The 21,902-nt window shown below is 38.8% G+C and overlaps 1 protein-coding gene across 1 annotated transcript in view; it reads right to left on the bottom strand.

Annotated features, from left to right (window-relative positions):
• The window catches only part of LOC126176097 (rotatin), a 443,859-nt gene that overhangs the window by 247,789 nt on the left and 174,168 nt on the right, over positions 1-21,902 (bottom strand). The window contains 7 exon segments of the mRNA XM_049923237.1: positions 8,610-8,831; positions 9,702-9,837; positions 15,935-16,108; positions 16,944-17,159; positions 17,299-17,508; positions 17,656-17,893; positions 18,042-18,265. Of these exon segments, the coding sequence (XP_049779194.1) occupies positions 8,610-8,831; positions 9,702-9,837; positions 15,935-16,108; positions 16,944-17,159; positions 17,299-17,508; positions 17,656-17,893; positions 18,042-18,265 (1,420 nt within the window).

A 21,902-nucleotide genomic window follows, 5' to 3' on the forward strand; every position in this document is an offset into this window, starting at 1 on the left:
GGACCACTCACTGGAAGTGACAGGAAGCAAGACCCCTGAAGCAGTGAGACGATCCAACTCCCGTTTTACCCGATCATGAAGGGCCCGTAAAAACTTAGGCCGAGCAGTGGGTTTGAGCGTGATATGAGCTTCAAAGTCGTTTGCACGGCCTAACCCAGGAGAAAAAAGGGACAAAAATGTCGTCAACAAGGAATCCAGTTTAGCATAAGGAATAGCGTCAAAGACAATATTGACAGAGTCATCTATGGAGAACCCAAAAACGCGAAAGGCATTGAAACCAAAATGATTTTCTGCGTTGCTCTGGTCGACCACAAATATGGGAACAGTGCGAACGACGGATTTGTAAGATACCTCAGCATTAAACTGTCCCAAGAGAGAAATCTTCTGTTTATTGTATGTCCGTAATTGCCGAGTGACTGGGGACAGGAGTGGAGAACCCAGCTGAAGATACGTCTGAGAATTAATTATAGTGGCAGCAGAACCGGTATCCACTTGCATGCGAACATCTCGACCAAGGATTTGGACAGTGAGTAATAACTTCCCTGAAAGGGAAGAAGTACAATTGACAGACAACACAGAATCAGAATCATCGTCATGTTCATGAACATCATATATGCAGTCGGATTTACAAACGGAAGACACATGACCTTTCTTTTTGCAATTGTGACACACAGCCCAACGTTGGGGACAATCCTCGCGTGAATGTTTCGTAAAACACCGCGGACATGAAGGAAGTTGCCGGGGATTTTGCTGCAGTTTCTTAGTGGGTTGTTTACGGCTAGGCCGAGGCTGCGCGTGGGAGCATACTGCGGCCACGTTGGCCGGCGGGGACGTGCCGCACGCGTCGTCAACAGCGCACAGAGGTTGTATTTCCTAGACGTCACCCCACGCTTCTATTTGCGCCCCATCAGCGCGAGACATTTCAAAAGACTGCACAATGGAGAGAACTTCATCTAGAGTCGGATTCGCCAACTGAAGGGCACGTTGCCGAACTTCTTTGTCGGGCGCCGACCGGATAATAGCATCCCGTACCATGGAATCAGCATAGGATTCTCTGTGAACGTCAGTAACAAATTGACACTTTCGACTGAGGCCGTGAAGTTCAGCAGCCCAAGCGCAATAGGACTGATTTGGTTATTTTTGACAACAATAAAAGGCAACACGAGAGGCTACCACATGCGTTTGCTTTTGAAAATAGACAGACAGAAGGGAGCACATTTCAGCAAAGGACAAAGACGCAGGATCCTTCAAAGGAGCCAATTGTGACAACAACCGATACATTTGAGGTGAAATCCAGGAAAGGAACAGAGACTTACATGGTTGTTCGTCCGTGACATGAAATGCCAAGAAGTGCTGTTGAAGACGTTTTTCATAATCTGACCAGTCTTCTGCCGTCTCGTCGTAAGGTGGAAAAGGAGGTACAGCCAACGACGAGAAACGCCCAGCATTTGATGCCGCGACAAAACGCGAATCGCCGCTGTTAGAAGCGTTTGCTGTTCAAGGAGATTTTGCAAGAGCTGCTCGATAGTAGCCATGGAACCCTGTGAGTCAACGGTGAAAAGGAAAAATCCACTACCTTTTCGCCAATTGTTAAATCTTCAAATTTAACACATATTTCGGACAACACAACAACACAGATAAGTCAATGAGTATGTTGACCTGTGTGCAAGTCGGCCTTCGATTAAACACTGAGCCTCAGTCTAGCGGCCGCTGCTCGGCTGGCCGCTTAGGTGGCGCAGCTGCTGCATGGCTGGCAGACAGCGCCGCAAGTAGAGGACGTGCGTATTTGTGCGGCGGCACTTTGAATAATCGGCGAGTCACAACACTTTTCTCCCCTCTGTCACTCACACCCAATATCTAGTGTCACTAAACCCCGACGTACTATATTTGGTGTCAGATAACCTTGGCTCTATCTTGAGGTGTACATGGTAGGGAATTTGTGGTACAAGAAATTCATGACGCAATCGCCAGTGACGGGCCACGAACAACCCACAGACAGCAGACGGCAACCTGCAGACAGCTCTCATTCTTTCAAAGAAATTTCACACTAGAAAATTTCTTGTCAGATAGTATTAGATGTTCTTTTTACTTTGATTGAAATTGTAATCAGATTTCAAATGTTACTTGTTACATAACTGAATCTTTGTTCTTGTGGCCATAGGAAGTATATTTGTGGGAATAACCATTTGTTAAGCAGCATTGATGGAGTGAACATTGCTACAGAATTAGAGGAAATAGACACGGTGACGCTGTACGAGGAAAGAAAAAATGGATTTTCCACAGGGGTTCATCGTTTCAGATGCAATCGGTAGGGACACATCTCAAAAAGGAGTTGCCAACCACAGTATACAACTTGTCAAAGGTTGGGCCATACATATTGTGAGTGTAGTAGAAGAGTGAAATTTGGAAACAGGGGCCCATTAAACAGGAACGCCGACAGTTGTTCCCATTCCCATTAAAATTCTATAGTATTAGAGCGCATGCGAAGGCGGTGTGATGGTTACCAGGCACTACTACTGGTAAAACATGTAGACTATTAGTCGACACTGGGGCTCAAGTGTCAATCATAAATAAACAGTGCACTGAGGTCAGGAGATATGACCCTCCAAGATATAAGTTAAGTGGTATAGGCGGAGGTGATACACGTTCAGTAGTCTGTACACCACTAACCTTTTACATTGAGGGTGTAAGATTCCAGGAGGTTGTGGAAGTCATATCAAGGGTAAACGATGAATACAATGCTATCCTAACATTAGATTTCCTGAATAAACATCATTCTATAATCAACCTTGGGCAGCAAACAGTGGAGCATAGCGGGACAGTGTTTCAATTAGATGACACAGCTGCCAAGGATGCTTTGCTGCAATAAATCTCCCCAGAAAGAGGAATCAAGTAAACTGCAAGCAATGTCCTTGAATGTAGATTCGTGGGATAAAATACCATTTGGTACAGGAAAGCTACTTTGGGTGGACATTAATGTTGCTTTACACTATGCACAGTTGAACCATTAAGAGGAAAATGCTGAATTAGACACAGCACATTGTTTTGTGTGCGGAGTATAGTTTGTGCCACAACAATTGATGGAGTACAAAAGATAATTTTGGGACAGAACACAGAGTTACAAATGGAAATGTTAATAGCTAACATAGGTTCCTTAGAGGAAATGATTTTGATTGATCTGACGTACACAATAACGACAAACCAGCCGCTTGCAAAACCGCATAGCACCAGAAAATATTGCACTTAAAGGAAATGAAAGTGATATGTTAAAAGCAGTGTTGGACAAGTTTCAGGATATGTTTAGTTCACAGGGACCGCTACCACCAATGAACACCACACAATGCAGTATTCCAACAAGAGATAACACCAGAATGAGATTTTCACCCTGCAGCAGAGTGGGTGCTGATATGAAACTTCCTGGCAGATTAAAACAGTGTGTCGGATCGACACTTGAACTTGGGACCTTTGCCTTTTGTGGGCAAGTGCTCTACCAACTGAGCTCCCCAAGCATGACTCACAGCCCATCCCCATAGCTTCAAGGTTAGCAGAAGAGCTTCTGTGAAGTTTGGAAGGTAAGAGACGAGGTACTGGCAAAATTGAAGCTGTGAGAACAGGTCATGAGCCATGTTGGGTAGCTCAGTTGGTAGAGCACTTGCCTGCAAAAGGCAAAGGTCCTGAATTCAAGTCTCAGTCTGGCACACAGATTTAATCTGTCAGGAAGTTTCAAGAGATAATGCCCCATTTTATAGGAGACCATACAGAGTTCCTCACCAGTTACAGCCGTTATTTGAATTCTTGGATCGGCAGTTAAATGTGGTGTAATAGAGTATTCGACTTCGCCATGCGGCGCAAATGTCATAATTGTGCCAAAGAAACCTGCTGACAGAGCAAAACATCATAGATCCTGTTGTGATTACAGGCTTTTAAATAGCAAAACAATTTCAGTTGTGTATCCATTACCGAATATCGTAGATACCATTGACCATCTTGGCAACAGTAAATATTTCTCCACAATTGACTTGAGGAGCGGGTACCATCAAATAGAAGCTGCACCAGAGGACAGACATAAAACTGCTTTCTCCACCCCTTCAGGTCATTGGCAGTTCTTAAGAATGCCTTTTGGATTAAAGAATGAAACACTCCAAGATTGCTAGAAGGTGGGTTATGTGGACTAAAACTTTGACAGTGCATGATATACCTCGATGATGTAATCGTATTTTCAAAAGACATCAAAGAGCACGCGATTCACTTATGAGAAGTTTTCCAACGTCTCAGGGATGCTAAATTAATATTAAATTTGGAAAAGTGTCACTTCGCATTAAAGGAAGTAATATATTTAGGCCATGTTATCAGCGAACATGGAATCAAAACCGATCCACAGCAAATAGCAGCACTTAAAGATTTTCCAACACCATAATCTACCAAGGAAATACAGATGTTTCTAGGCCTCTCAAATTATTATTGAAAATTTGTAAAGGACTATGCAGAAGTAGTACGACCTCTCATGCAGTTATTGAAAAAAGCTACTAAATTTCACTGTAAAACAGAATGCAACACAGCATTTGAAACACTGAAATACATATTAACACGTAGTTCTGTATTAATCTATCCAGATTTCACCAAAGAATTCATCCTGTCCTGTGATGCATCTAGACATGCTATCGAAGCAGTTTTGGGTAAAAACATTAATGGTGCAGAACATCCATTAGCCTACGCATCCACACAATTAAATACAGCAGAAAAGAATTACTCAACAACAGAAAAGGAGTTACTGAGTGTCGTCTGTGGTATAAAATATTTCAGATGCTCTCTGTATGGGAATAAATTCAATATAATCATGGACCATGCCACTCTCAAGTTGTTACTTTGACTAAAAGACCCATCAAGTTGTTTGACGTGTTGGCCCCTGTGCCTTTCCAAAATGGTCTTTGAAGTCATTCATTAACTGGGGAAGAAACATTCCTAAGCGAATTGTCTTAGTAGAAAGGTAGTGTTATTTGATGTAGTAGGTTGCGATGCAGAAGAATGACAAAAGGCACAGGCTCCAGATGCAGATTGCGACACAAAAGCAGTTTTGCCTACAGTGTGGGGTCTTGTGTCGAACAACTAGACTCAGATCGAGAGTCGGGGTACACAAACACCTCCGACAGGAAGTCACGCCAGAGGCCCATGATCACATTCTTTCAGGTCAAGGTAGTCAAAGAACTACTGAAAGATGCATTGGTGAACAATTCTGGTGGGAGACCAGAAAGCACGATCTGGCACAATATGTGCGCAATTGCATACCATGCACCCAGCAAGCAGACTATTGCCATCAACGTATACAGTTACAAAGACTCCTGGAAGCATCACACCCATTTCAAATACCAGGAACGGACATGATGGTCACTTTAATAGAACACTAGCCAGGAATAGGTATGTACTAACAATTATAGATCAGTACTCAAGATCTCTATAACCATGATACGTGTCCTTGATCAACACAGGCTATGGTCAATAATTGGATTTTAAAATCTGGCATACCAGAAACACTTATAACTGACCTTGGTAATAACTTCGACCTCATTTAAACAACTTTGCCGTTCACTGAAGGGATGTAAATTACACACCACCCCATTACAACCACAGGCAAACAGATGGGCAGAAAGAGTCCACTGCAGTGTCAGGAAAATGCTTAATTATTTTATCAATGTCCTGCACAACAATTGGGATACCATCATTCCATACTGTGTAAGCATATGCAATGCCAAAACACATGAAGGAACAGGCATGTCACCTTATGAAGTTATTTATGGCAGGAAGATGCTGTTGCCATTCGATGTTATTAAGCCCAAGAAAGGAAAGATTGGAGAAGCAGTTAGGGAATTTGCTTGAATCATTAAGGATGTGTGGAAAAAGATACAGAAGGCAAATACCACAGCATTAGAACGGCAAGAGAAATTAGGCAATGTACACGTTAAGTATCCGGATTTCAAAATTATTCGCTCCCTATGTTTCTAAAGGAAATATGAAAAATTTATGACAAATTACCAGGGTCCTTACCAGTTGTCGAAATCACATCACCTGTTAATGCCAAGTTACAGTTATCCACAAAAGCAACTATTATTCATGCAAGCCGGTTGAAATCTTTTAAGGGAGTAACAGATGTAATGTCATCATCAGTAGCAAATACTGTTCTGGAGCGTGCTGGACCCCGGAACCGGAAGACTGCTGATCCAATAATGCAGAACACGCAACTGGCACCATATAATCTTCATCCGCACACAGTCAATTACGCATCCACAATAAAAAATCTACCATTCTAATGCAAATGTACAGATTATAACGATAATGTGCTAGCAGGAAATCAGATACAGAAAAGGGAATTAGCAAACTACACAAAAGGGAATTCTGGGCTTTAGATAATAGGAAGTACCGACATATGATTAGATACCATGTGCTTAAAGAAGTATGAGTCCTACAGTAGAATGTATTGATAAAAGTATCTAGGTTGTACAAAGTGCACAATAATTTTTCTTTTGCTGTAAAATCACAATTATGTAAGACACAATTAGCAATATTACTTCCCACATTAGAGACACATTATGTTCTCTCTCAGGCCTGAAATTTCACTTACCCGCAGCTATAACCAGTTCAACCACTGCCACCTCATTGTACCCACATATTTACTGGCTAGAATCACCTATGCAACTATAGGCTCCTCAAAATTTGTCTTACCTAAACAATTCCCTTGATTTCTCTATCCTGCAGTCATTAGATGTTCTTATCGCTGTACAACAAGCCAAGATTGATGCCAACACTATGACGCAACGTACCGTACAGTTGATAGAGGAACATGAAACACGAATTATGATATTGGGCACAGGTATTTCTGGATCCTTCTTGTTTATAATCATACTTTGTACTGCTTTCCTGTGCATCAGACCAAAAACACAAGACAAACAACAACATCACTACATCAAATTCCAGTTGAATGGCTACAGAAATCCAGAGCCTACATGTGTAATACTACTTCAGTGTATTGTTACTGACTGTCATTCTACCATATTTCTAACATCACTTTCAGAAGTTTTCTTAATGCTGATGTACTTCCTATTATGGAATGAATGTATTATATAATTTTCCTGACAGACTAAGGTTGCCACTACGTTTTTGTTTCTTGTTTGTCAGTCATTTTCAGATGAACATGGGAGAAAACTCGAGGATGAATTTTTCGGATTGGGGGAGGAATGTAGGGTGTATAATATTTATGTATAGTATTTATGTGTTATTTATGGTTGTTCACATACATAAAGACTTATTATAAGTTAACATTTTAGAGACTTTGACATGATAAGCCACAATATTTGGAAAGCCAGTGGTTTGTCAACATTTGTCACATTTCTGCCCAATGTGAGAAGGCCAATGACCAGTGCGGTTTTGGCAGCAGCAGTCAGCACTTCGATAGATCAATGACCGAGTAGACAGGCAATGTTTCCCAAAAGAACAACTACAAGTGCAGTTTGCACATCACGGTAAATGCTCTGGAATTGTCAGCATACGGAACTCAGGTGCGTGATGTATCTGGTGATGTGACGGAGGGCGAAAGGGCAATGCCTGACCACGCCAGCATAGAGGTAAAACAATGGAAAGCCAGCACGTGTGTTGACATTGGTCACATTTGTGCCCAATGTGAGAATCATACATCAACGACCGAAGAGTCAGTCACCGCCCTAGAAACTTTGCAACATTGGAAAAAATATCAAATAAATATCTCCGACAAATGGGAGGAGGCGGTCCTTCGAGTGGAGAAAGAAGGCATGAAGAAATGTCGCCTGGACAGATGGATCGATGGTTAATCAGTGGACATCATACTTCGCTATGATGACTTAACAGCTACACTGCTCGACAAAAGATGTCGGTACCGCGGCAATAGGTCAGTGCAGAAGATGCCATCCCAAATGTAACCAGAAAGAAGTTTGTGTGGTACTTAACCAGGTTTGGTAAGGACAAAGGGACTGTGGCCTCACCAAATGCGTCACCTGTGAACCTAGAGGTTGATGAACTCCACCAGAAGATGCTGAACATGAGGGTCACTGGTTTTATTCTGGGATGGAGCACTCTGGACCATGCCATAGCCATTTGTTAATAACGCAACGAGCAAATTCACAAGGAGAAGACTGCACCGCCATCACACTGAATCACGGATACGGCACTGAAAGGAAGAATATGCTGCTGGCGCACTGCTGCAATACGAGCCATCACCGTATCAGCAGTTAATGGAATCTGCAAGCTACTACTCCGCCATCGTGAGGAATTGAGTGGGTTAAAAACACATTGTATTACCCTGTTTGTTTAAAGAGCCTTATGTCTCAGTAAATGACTGTTGGTGGAACCACCAACATTTCTCTCACACATTACCAACTGAGCCAAGTAAAGAACCCATTCCACCTGCCATGCCTGACAAAATAATGACCTTTGCTTCCCTCTGTCACTGATGTTCAATATTTAGTGTCGCTAAATCCCACCCTACTATAAATGTCAAATAACACAAAATTTGCAGTTTCCTGTATACACGTATAATATTGCACCTAATTTTCCATGTAATCATAAATTGGAAGTTCTTTTACCTTTCAAACTTAGTTGTCTGTTATGGCTTTCTTTCCAATGAGTTTTGCATATAAAAGGTAATCTCATACGTATGGCCACAATTTCAGGAACAGAGAAACTTGAATCAGAGCGAGGAGAGTCACAAGGCCAAGTAGACAATATATGTTCACTGTACATCAATAAAGAAAGCAGGATTGCAGCATCAATACGGAATGTGTCATCACTGCCAAAAAGAAACAAGCCTGTAAAAGAAGCAAGCAAATACAATTAGTTTGCCGGCCATTCAGTCCATTATTACGGATCTTTATTTTCCATCATAAAAAAAAAAAACATTAAAATATAGAAGTCTTAATCACTTTGAAGTGTAGATTATTCGAGAAGTAATGAAAAACACACACGCACTGAACCTGCACTAACAGTATCTTAATCAGTATATGTAAATAAGGGAATTTTATCTGCACGAACATGGTTATTCAAAAGCCTTCCTCAGTGGTGTGAGAACTTTTCCCACACCCCTCACTGATAAACAGCAAATATTGTGAAGACATATGCACAAGTAAAGTAAAATTATAAAAAGTAACACCGCAGATTACCTAGCTGACTTCAGAAGGAAATTTAAAAACAAATACGGCAAATTTAAGCTCTAGTCTTATGATTAATAATGTTTTACTGTGACTTGCTTTTAACTTTGCAATATTATTTATTTATGTAGTGGCTACAGATTTCATTAATTTTATAATTGACAAGTTGCTTAAAGTAGAAATACTATATAGTTCTTGCACATATTTTAGTTTAACAGCTCATACTATATTTACAGTTTAGAACATTAAAATTAGTGTTTTTAATGAAAATGAATTGTTCAGTTTGACAAACATAGATCATTAGAAAATTTTATTTGGATGGCACTATGATATAAACATTCTCAATTTTTAAGAACAACCAAACATACAACAGTTTAAACGCAGATTATTAACTCATTTATTAAAATAAATTGCAAGCACAGAATCTTACTTAAATAATTCCCCCAACTCCAGTGCCCCTCACAAAAAATAAAATTTTTGCTGTTAAATATATCCCGGTATCATACAATAGAAACAATCTTGACAGTTTACCTCGTAGTATTGCATAGTGTAATGATGACTGATGACTAAGTTCCTGTCGGATGCGGGTATGTCTCAGGCACAAATTTTTTAAAATACTAATTATCGGAACAACTGAATCAGGAAAGTATGTGTAGTTCTTTTCTATCTGAAAGAAAATGCAGATAATTTAGTTACTTTATTTTATTTGTTGATTTATTTATACAGGTAAGATGAGTCATAAGACCTTCTCCAATATAATACCATGCATTCTTCATACCGGCACTGTACTTTACACTACATTCATTATCATGCACATGTTATAAGGGCTCTCACCCCTAATACAGAAACCAATATTTAGAAATAGTTATGACAATAATAGTGAAACTAGTAAAAGAAATATAATTAATTTGTGAAAAATATAATTACAAGAATTATAACAAGTAGGCTGATTTACACTATGAGTCATGGCAACAATGAACATAAGACAAATGTACTAGAGCACAAGTAAGGAAGACAGGAGACAAAAATAGATCGAGAAATGAAAAGCGGAAGAGGCACAGCATGTAGAAGTAAGAGAAAAATAAGTATATATTTTAATTTTTTATGGAAACATAACGAAGATGGAAAGATAAATTTTTCTTAATGCAGAATGGCATTAGATCGTGAATAAAGCATAGGGTAGGGTGACCAAATTATTTTCGGTGAAAACCGGGACACATTCACCCGGGTGCCAATGGACACCTCATTCCACATGTACCCAGGTTTCTTAATTTTAAATATTAATGTTTTGTTGATACATTTTGTTAACCCGATTATTATAAATAATAAGAGGATACAAAAGATTGATATAATCTAGATTATCTGTATAATTAATGACATTTAATAAACGTATACGGTAATAAAGAAATGTATTACGATTTTACAAAATTTTACAGCCATTCAACTTTTAATCAATTAATATTAACATGAGCTTTAATATTACTGAGCACTTGTAGATGGAATTGACTGTCCTTAGAGAAAAGGGTATTTTTCACTGCCTCCAGCCTTCTTGATCATGTCTTTGTTCTTTGAGACACAGTGATAAAACTCGGCACAATCCATTTTGTAGTTGTACAGGATCTGCAGGATTGCTTCAAGAGAGTCCACCTCCATTCTGTTTCTTTCATCATTCCACTGGATATTCATGAACGAAAATATTCTTTCCACATTGGCATTATGGGCTGGGATTGCAAATAAATACCTTGCAATTATTACCAACTCAGAGTAATGCTGAAGACAGTCACAGCTTTAAAAAAAACTCACCCACTTCTCATGACATTCCAATGGTGTTTTTTTTTTTTTTTTTCATCATTCCACTTGTGAAGACTTTCTTCAACAAAATTTGTCAGTATGCCGAACTGATCAAAGAGAATGGAATTATCGATTTCAATCTCTTTACTCTTCAAATAAGAAACTGTCTCTTCAACACTTTCCTATTTTGGCACTCTCTTCAGTAACATCCAATCAAACACCGGCGATGAGGGTAAATATGAGGCGCTCCACTAGCTGAGATATTCTACACAAGTGTCATAAAACTTGTTAACTTCTTCTCTAAAACTCCTTTCCGCTGCTTCTGATACTTCTACTCTTTTAAGGACAGATTTAACATTAAAAGAAATGAACTGCAGTTCTCTCTTCTTAGTAACAGTTTCCAGAGTATTTTTCAAAACATCATTTACCTCTATTACACTTTCCGTGCTTACCTCAATTTCCTACATCCCATTCTGCAAAGTGCTAAGTTGACTGAATGAACCACAAGTAGGATTCACTTAAAGGGTTACTGGAAAACTGAACCAATATTTTGGGGGCTTGGTCTTCATTTAGGAAAAAATCTTTTAACGGTTCAAACAGGCGGATTAGTCTTTCAACTGCTGGAAACAGTGATAACCAGCGAGTTTTCAAGAGACACATTACATTCATATATTCAGTTCCCACATAATCACAGAACTCCTTAAGCCTCTCTGTTCCAACAGTATATATGTAAAAGTGTGAGTACTTCATGACGATAGTTTCAACATCACAGCTTAAACTGTCAGCAGATGTCTGCATGCTATTGTGTAAAACATGTGCAGGGCACCCTATGCCTTCAATGTTTTCATGCAATGTTGCCTTTAATTTGGTAAATACGTTGCATTTGCCGTATCTTTTTAAACCACCAAAGTTTGTGTTGGTGTTGTCTCCACAAAATGCCACACATTTGTTTTTCTCAAGATCAAACATTTCAATAGTATTCATACAAAATCTTGAAATTGCGTCAGATGTTTCATTAGGTAGGGAACTCACCTTCAAAAGTTTGGTCTGAATTCCCTGATTAATATCGAAAAACTGAACAACAAACGGAAATATTTTAGTGGCCTTATGATTGCTGGCATCAATGGATATCCCGTAGAAAGAAGACTTTTTGATGTATTCAAGCCTTTCCTTTTCACTCTGGGGAGCAATAACTCCTTTCACTAAGGCTGACACTTTAGTTCTTGCTGAACTAAACTTTTTTGCAATGGAAGAATCATCAAATATAATGCTGTTAAGCTTATTAGTACAATCCCTAGATCTATAAGTTTGGTGATGTTTTACCGTGTGGTACGCTAGTGTAAGCTCGGCTCCTCGAACTTTCGTCTCTTCACTTGACTGATGTTTCACAAGATAATTTTGTAGAGTTTTACTGCAGCTCGGTGCACTATATCTGTTTCTTTGACCTGATGTGATCAACTATGTCGGAACGTCCACCATGACTTATACTAATAAAACAGTTACATACGGAACACTCTGCTTCATAATCAAAACGACCTTTCTTAATGAAATTCCATTCCTTGGAATAACGGTGACTGAACTTGCAGGCATGTTTCGGCATTGCATTTTACAGTACTGCAGCAATAATACCACTAATATGAGAAAAACTATTGCAGTTTGTCTGACGAAACATCAACTACTACACTGTTCTGACAATGAGTTTGTGAGTAAGTGGCGCGACAATCGGACGGATTCATAGCTCTGTTACAATAATACAACTTACTAATTGTTGGCCAAAGTACCGGTCAAAGTAAATTATTGCCTGAGTGTTATCAATACTGATACTGTGATTACTAGTATGGGACAATCGAGGTTTTAGGCAAATAAGCTAAAATATATTAATTTTTTGGGTTGTATTTCCTTTAATATAGCGAAATCCCAAAAATTTGAGAAAGTTTCACGAAATGTATTTAAAAACTGAATTCCGGGACTTTTGAGCATTTCGAAACAAATTTTCGGGACACCTGAACACAGGGATGAAAACCGGGACAATCCCGGTTTTCCGGGACGTTTGGTCACCCTAGCATAGGGTACCTTGTTCCAAAGGCCATGGAGAAGCAAGCTGAGAAATTTATTTTATGGATGGGTGGAACTTGGACAGTAGGTAAATGAAACCTTGGGTTACTATTACGATAAGATGACAGGTGATACAAGATACTAGGGCACTTGCACACCAAGGAGTTGAAATAGTCATAGCGTATTGTAGTCACATAACTTTCGTGACATAAACATCCTACCTAGGCATATGAAACACTGACATGATCAAATACATGGCTACTGAAGTAACTCAAGTATAGTTAGTTAAAATCACTAGAGTTTTCACTGCACATACTGTATCAGATTACGTCACAACAATGAAGGTCCAGCAAAATGAGTGATGGTACTAGGTTATTTTCACGACCTATAAAAATGAGTTAAGAAACTTCTGGACGACATCATCTGAAGGCAGGTCATAGTTCATTTTGATGGTGGTCAGCATTAATATTTCTATGTCTTGCAAGTGAAAGTAGCTGGATATCATCACTACAGAAATGGTATTTACAAGATGACAGAACTGATAAGAAGAAATAGAGACACAAGGAGAATATATATCATGAATGATATATTCCAAGAGTACAATAAGTAAATGATGATTTCTAGTCATCACTAGTTGATGTGGGTTTTCCTTCTGAGGGATAGGTCATTTCCATCAAGCTGGATGTATTTCATTCACTAGGAGAAAATTTAATGTCTTTCAGGGCTGGTATTAAGTTCTTCGCTGCATTTTTGAACATAGTTACACTTACATTGTCATTACTTATAGCTCCACCAGAGATTCTCATTATTGTTTTCTTTTTGTGTTTATTGCAATTTGGTCTAGGTGGAAAATGTATGTTTTAGGTACGTGGTTTGGGGTTACCCATAGAACTGCAATGCTCATATCACTGTATGTAAAGGAACAAGCAAGTCTGATTTTGACATTGCACAAATATTGCTTCAGCAGCCAGAGGCTGCAGTCATGTGTGTGTGTGCGTTTGCGCATTTGTGTGTGTGTGTGGGGGGGGGTGTCTATTTTTGACAAAGGCCTTGTAGGCCTAAAGCTTATATTGTGACGGTATTTTTGTTGTGCCTATCTGCAAGTCAGCATCTCCACTATATGGTGCGTAGCAACTTTTCTTTTCATAATATTGTTAAATATTGCTTTATCTCCTCTTTTTTTTTTCCCCCATGGGTGAGATTTGACTTAAAATATAATGAACGGCATCTCTGTTCATCTGCATTTGTCAAAGAGCATGTTTCCTGGAAAGAGCCATGAGCTTATCAGCAAATTTATGAATTTTCTCATACTTTGTGGGTGCCCTAATTATTTTATGCCAATTGGTTTTTAAATAGTTCACTGTTGGAGCATCATACTCTATATGCTTAATGTCCATACAAATTAAATGGCCTGGTCTGATTTGGGAGCAGAGGCAAGGGCAGCAGAACTCAATTATCATCCCACGTGCAGAGGGGTCAGTGGAAGAGGAGAGGAGTGGAGGAGGGGAAAAAGGCTGCAACTCAATGTCTCTTTTATATGGTTAGTAGTAATCTATCCTTTTCAGAACAATGTTGTTATTCCATCTTGGATTTTCCATTATTTAGTGATAGATCATATGTATTTGCATTTTTAAAAACGTTAACATGTTTCAAGCCCAACAGTAGTATGGTGAAGTTGCATTTTACATTCAGCTATGTATGAGACACTTTATTCAGTGTGTATTGATTTCTGCAGAGCATCAAGCTACTTCTCTAGAGTTGAATACACTTGTTGGATGTTGTGAGGAATTCCATATCGATTGATTTGTGCCTGTGTTAGGTAACATCTTAGTCATGTTTTTTGAGTAGAGTATGTTCTGAAGCCATGTATGTATATTATCAGAGCTTGTTTAACAGTTAGATCAGGAAAAGCTTTGAAATGAGATTGAGGTGGGGGGACTGAAATCCACAACACAATGATTGTCCTCCTTGTGTAAGGGACAAACACTTTGTTGCAAGTGGGTGAAGATTTAGAATGTGATCCACCTCATTGTGTAAGGGACAAACACTTTGTTGCAAGTGGGTGAAGATTTAGAATGTGATCCACCTCTGTCTCTGACCTTGATGTAGAGATGGTGAGAGTTGTCTTTGTCCTATAAGCCACCATTTGACTTGATACACTATTGGAAGTTGGCTGTTATCTTGGAAAGGGAATTTTCAAGCAATTATCACTACAGAAATGTCTGTTTAACCAAAATAACAGTACTGCTTTTGGTAAAGATATGATTAATAACATGAAATTTCGGTTTGGTTGATAAGCAAAACCTGTGGCTTTGTGGACATGAGGTGATGTAGATACGATCAAAAACCAATGACTGCAAGAAATTATTGCTGATAATGTTATATCACAGCTATTTTCCATGTTTAATTCAAAAGTTTAACATTAATGTGAGATGTATTTTCGGTTCTACACAGATAAGAGGTGGGGAGTGTGTCCTATGGATAGCAAGGGGAAATTTTTTTACATTTTCATTTAAATGAGTGTGTCCTGAGATTTTTTAGAAGGTAGACTTTTCTGCAGCACAGAATCCAAAGTCACAAGGAAGCAGCTACCTGGAAGGAACAAAAGAATCAGGTATATTGAAAACACTAAAAATTACAAGAATAAAGAGAATTTACAAGAGCATGACAAAAAGTCACAGCAACTAGATACTGAAGCGTTTCTGTATACTACGACAATGAGAAGCAGTATGTGAATTGGGTTACCACACCAACACTGTCACTCAAACTGAGGAAAAATTAGGTATAAACAAACACATGTAAATGTACTGGTCATGAAACTACATCTTTGGTTCCAGGCACGATATCATACACTGTTTCTTCCCATATTGCAGATATTAGTTTGGCTTAAGGAACAAGACAATTGTAAGTAGACTTACTAATGAGTTATAAAAAATATTTAACAATGGAAGAAGTCCTCCTTGATCAAGGAATACTGTCTGTAAATTCGAGTCTTCAAGCATCACACTTAACTGAGTCAAGGCTGACCTTCGAATACGGGCTTCAATGTTTGTGTTAGTTAGAAGCTCCATTACTTGGCACAGACTGCCCACCTGTAACAAGATTTAAATAAATGCACTTACAATTAATTTGCAAGGCTTGAGTCATTAAAGAAATTTTTACTAATATCTACATGTAAAATGTCTTGCTGTGTGCAACTGAATTGTAGCAAGCAACTGTGTTATATAGCTAGCTTCAAATTCTGTGCTGGTATGGACATGAAAAGAGCAGTTTCCTGTTTACTTCATTATATGCCTTAGAAACAAATTATAAGTAAACTTAGACAAGCAATTTACTGTTAAAAACATTATTTAGATCAGGTTCACAGAACGTTTCTAGAAAGCTTTTCATGAGAGGCATAGCAACATTATATATTTATTTGTGATCACAGATTTTAGTTTGGATTAAGGAACAAGGAACTTATTCTCAAAAGTATGTCCCATCTTCGTGACAGTGCACTGGTGTAGCAATTAAGTAGACCTATCATGAACTGACCACTCATTCTAAAGACTCAAAAAGTTTCTTCTGACGCCACAAACTTATACAGACCTTGAGAACAATCAAACTTAGAATTTTTCTGTAAATACAAATGGCAGTGGCTGCTGCATCATTTATGTATAGTTTGAGTGTTAATGATACCATGAGGCTTCCTTGTGGGTAAACCCAACATTATAAATCTTTCTGGTGGCTACCCCACATTTACTACGACAAGCTCCCAACTTAAATATTTTAATCAGATATGAACTCTAGCGCATGTTTTGTAAAGCTGTATTTTATTTATTTAGATTACTGTGTTCTAAGGAATCTCTGCTGTACTTCAAAAAATAATTTTTTTTATTTAAATTTCACATTCAAATACATTTTCATCATCCCATAATATTATTTTACCTGGTAGACACCTTCAACAGTTCTTGTCTTGAAAAGATCCACTTTCTTTTCAATGATGCATATGTTTCTCATAACACTGTGATTAACTGAAGACAATTTCGGAAGCTTCTCAAATGATTGATTCTCCTTTGATAGCATATAAGTAAGAGAAGAAATTGCATCTTCTCTGACAAAGTCATCAACACAAAAAAGTGCACGGATATTTGCTTTCAAGACCTGTAACAGTGACTGAAATTTAGATTTTGATTTCGTACAATCAGCGATACAAAACAAGAGTAGTTGTAGCATACAGACATAACTATCTTCAAAAACACTTATTTGCACAATGAATGGTTTAATAATTATTTAAACAAACCTCATTTTCTGGCATCATGATACTGTCACTCTTTCTTGGATCAAATATACCCACTATGCAGCGTCCTAATGCAGATTCTTTCTCCATAAAGCACTGAAGTAATGGAAGATTTGGAAGCATACCAGAGAGGAACATTTGCCAACAATCATCACTCACAATGAGCTTGCTCTTCAGTAAATGGATTATCATCTCAGATGCACTCTGTTTCACCTGAAGAGAAATTGCTTTCCAATATGATTAAATGAGGAATTTTGTTAATTTCACTTTAATATGTTGTTTATAGAATTCTACACCAAAATATTTTATTTACAAATATATGAAAGACTTTAATTAAAATTTACAAGTGTTCAAAATTACCTTGCTGTCAGTATGAGCTAATCCAAAGCAAATTATTTCTGTAAGAAATTTTGTATGGAATGCAACCTTCAATAACAAAGGACTAGATGTGTTAGGGGTGTAATTAACACCAACAACGTCCAATATCAGTTGATGAAAGCCTGCGTAAATTGCCTGCTGTACTTCCACATCATAATGTGCTAATAGCCCAAGTGTTGTATCGACAACGATGTTGTGGTATTTTTCTGTGAGAGACCACCTATTTGAGCAGACACACAGTTGTACAGCGATAAAATCTACACACATCACTAAGAACTAGTCAAAGAATATTAGGAGTGTAAAGGCATACTTTTTACATTATCCTGTAAATCGGAATAAACCATTTTGAAGAAATTAAAAATATTAACCTGTGCATCTTCCTGATACATTTGTCCATGAATAGATCTACATAGGACAAGTTTTTATGAAATTCAAGGCCTTTCAAAGCATCACAGAACACTGTAATAATTTGTTCTTCCTTAAATGTGTAAGATTTCTTCAAAACAGTCACTGCTGCTGCAAATGATTTGCAAACTGCAGAACACTGCAGTTGTAAATTCAGTTCTGCTTGAAGATCTGAATCACTGATAACCTGTAACACAAAATGAAAACTGAGAATCCAGAGTGTGAAATTCATACAGCGTGACAGTTATGATTGCAACACAATACGCTATCCATCCCACACAGCTGCTTACTAATTACAAAGATTGCTGTTACAATCAAACTGCTGATAACTGAAAGATGATGTTTCCATTTATGTGGCGTCCTGAATTAGTAATGCTAATATATTCTGTATTACGTAATATCAGTAGTTTGAGTCATGGTGGGTAATGAAGTAAATAGGAGGTAGGAGTGTGAGGATGGTGGGGCATGCGGTTGGAAAAAAGAAGCAGGTGGACTTGAGTTACTCATACATTAAAAAGAAATAGCCCAATGACAGAAATGTAAATGTCACAATCTGAAGTTATAAACAGAAAAATGTATATGATTAGAACCATACTGGTAAAGATAATATAGTAAATTTCGTTCATGTGTAATTATATCTATTCAGCTAGCCAAGGTGGGGTGGCTTGTGTGCCTCAACAATACAGACAGCCATACTGCAGGTGCAACACAACAGAGGGGTATCTTTGAAGAGGCCAGACAAATCTGTTTCTGAAGAGGGGCAACAGCCTTTCCAGTAGTTGCAGGGCAACAATCTGATGATGTGATGGATAGCCTTGTAACTTTTGCCAACATGGTCTTAGTATGATGATGAAGTGAACTGCTGAAAGCAAGGACATGCAGCTTCACTGTATGATATAAAGATGACAGTATTCCCCTTGGGTAGGACATACTAGCTGTAAAATAGTCCCCATTCGAATCACCAGACAGGGACTACTCAGGGAGACATCGTTACCAGGAAAAACGGAACTGGTGCCCTATAAGTCAGAGTGTGGAATGTTAGATACCTTAGTCAGGATGTTAGATCAGAGAATGTAAAAAGGAAAATGGACATGTTAAAGTTAGATATAGTGTGAATTAGATAAATGTGGTGGCTAGAAGAAGAGGACTTTTAGTCAGGTGGATGCACGATTACAAATACAAGACCAACCTGGGTAATTTATGACTAGATCTATAATAAATACAAAAATAGGAACGTGGATATGCTATAATGAACAGCATAGTGAATAAATTATCCTAGCCAAGATAGATTCAAAGTCAATATCCACCATAGCTGACTAATTCCCAAGATGATGAAAAGATTGAAATAATGTGTGATGAAATAAAAGAAATTATTCACTTAGTTAAAGCAGAGGAAAATTTAATAGTGATGGGGGGGAGGGTGGTTGGAATTCAGTAGTAGGAAGAGGAAGAGAGAGAGAGAAAAAAAAGGGAAATGTGCACTGTGGGAAAAGAATGAAAGGGGAAGGTACCTAGGAGAAACTCACTTCTAGCACTTGGTTTAAGAATCATGAAAGAAGGTTATATACATGGAAAAGACCTGGAGAAGCAAGAAGGTTTCATATAAATTTAATAAACAATTCTATGGGCAGACGTGGACACTGACATAATTTATTGGTTACGAACAGTAGATTAAAACGGAAGACTAATGAAAAGGTAAGAAATTAAAGAGATAGGGCCTGGATACGTTTAAACAGCCAGAAATTGTTGAGTGTTTCACGGGAAGCATTGGGTAACAATTGAATGAAATGGGGGAAGGAATATAACAAAAGATAAATGGGTAGCTTTGAGAGATGATATGGTAAAGGCAACAGAAGATCAGGTAGGCAATCAGACAAGACCTAGTAGAAATGCTTCAGTAACACACAAGATATTAAATTTATAACGTAATTGGACAGATAAAAAGTCTACTCCCCAAGTGGCAGCAGGAGAAAACACACATAAAAAGTTAAGGAAACGTGCAAGCTTTCAGAACCACTGGCTCCTTCTTATGGCAAAAGGGTTGAAGGGGGAAGGACGAGGGATGAAGGAAAAGGACTGGTCAGGTTTAAGAAATTGGGAGAGTTACAGAACCCTGAACCCTGGGTCAGAGGAGACTTATAAGATGGGATAAGAAGGAAAGATTGACTGTTGGGGACTGCACTGGGTGAGTTTTAAGTACACACTGTTCGGCCTTCTACATCGGTATGACTACCACCAAGTTATCAGTTAGGATGAATAGCATAGACAGAGAGTGTATATTGGGCACACATCTACAATATCCTGCTGCAGAGCATGCTCTACAACATGACAGTTGTGACCTCAGTGCCTGTTTCACGATGCAGGTAGGGAATAAGAGACATTTATGCCATCTTTTGGCAATTGTATACAAAACTGTAGAATGTGCTGACCTCTGCAGTGTATGTAATATAATTGTGACTGAAACTGTAGTGTTGTTGTTGTGGTCTTCAGTCCTGAGACTGGTTTGATGCAGCTCTCTGTGGTGTCACCGCCAGACACCACACTTGCTAGGTGGTAGCCTTTAAATCGGCCGCGGTCTGTTAGTATACGTTGGACCCGCCTGCCGCCACTATCAGTGATTGCAGACCGAGCGCCGCCACACGGCAGGTCTAGAGAGTCTTCCTAGCACTCGCCCCAGTTGTACAGCCGACTTTGCTAGCGATGGTTCACTGACAAATCACGCTCTCATTTGCCGAGACAATACTTAGCATAGCCTTCAGCTACGTCATTTGCTATGACCTAGCAAGGCGCCATTACCAGTTACTATTGATGCTGTAAAACATATACCGTCAAGAGCGATGTTCACCATTTATGGATTAAAGTTAAGTATTCCACAGCTACGTCCTTTTTTGCTAGTCTAATTTCCTTGGCCTGTTCCAGACCTCACGCCAGCCGGCGTGAGCTAAAACGCGTGCCTTTCGGCTTCCTATCATAGTGGGTTGGCTCTCTTGCCAATCCACAACACTCTCCATGCTACTCTATCCTGTGCAAGCTTCTTCATCTCCCAGTACCTACTGCAGCCTACATCCTTCTGAATCTGCTTAGTGTATTCATCTCTTGGTCTCCCTCTATGATTTTTACCCTCCACGCTGCCCCCCAATGCTAAATTTGTGTTCCCTTGATGCCTCAGAACATGTCCTACCAACCGATCCCTTCTTCTAGTCAAGTTGTGCCACAAACTTCTCTTCTCCCCAATTCTATTCAATACCTCTTCATTAGTTATGTGATCTACCCATCTAATCTTCAGCATTCTTCTGTAGCACCACATTTCAAAAGCTTCTATTCTCTTCGTGTCTAAGCTATCCATCATCCACGTTTCACTTCCATACATGGCTACACTCCATACAAATACTTTCAGAAACGCCTTCCTGACATTTAAATCTATACTCGATGTTAACAAATTTTTCTTCTTCAGAAACGCTTTCCTTGCCATTGCCACTCTACATTTTATATCCTCTCTACTTCGACCATCATCAGTTATTTTAGCTCCCCAAATAGCAAAACTCTTTTACTACTTTAAGTGTCTCATTTCCTAATCTAATTCCCTTAGCATCAACCGACTTAATTCGACTACATTCCATTACCCTCGTTTTGCTTTTGCTGATGTTCATCTTATACCCTCCTTTTAAGACACTGTCCATTCCATTCAACTGCTCTCCCAAGTCCTTTGCTGTCTCTGACAGAAATACAATATCATCAGCGAACCGCAAAGTTTTTATTTCTTCTCCATGGATTTTAATACCTACTCCAAACTTTTCTTTCGTTTCCGTTATTACTTGCTCAAT

Source organism: Schistocerca cancellata, chromosome 1 (genome assembly GCF_023864275.1).
Source record: "Schistocerca cancellata isolate TAMUIC-IGC-003103 chromosome 1, iqSchCanc2.1, whole genome shotgun sequence".
Lineage (NCBI taxonomy): Eukaryota > Metazoa > Arthropoda > Insecta > Orthoptera > Acrididae > Schistocerca > Schistocerca cancellata.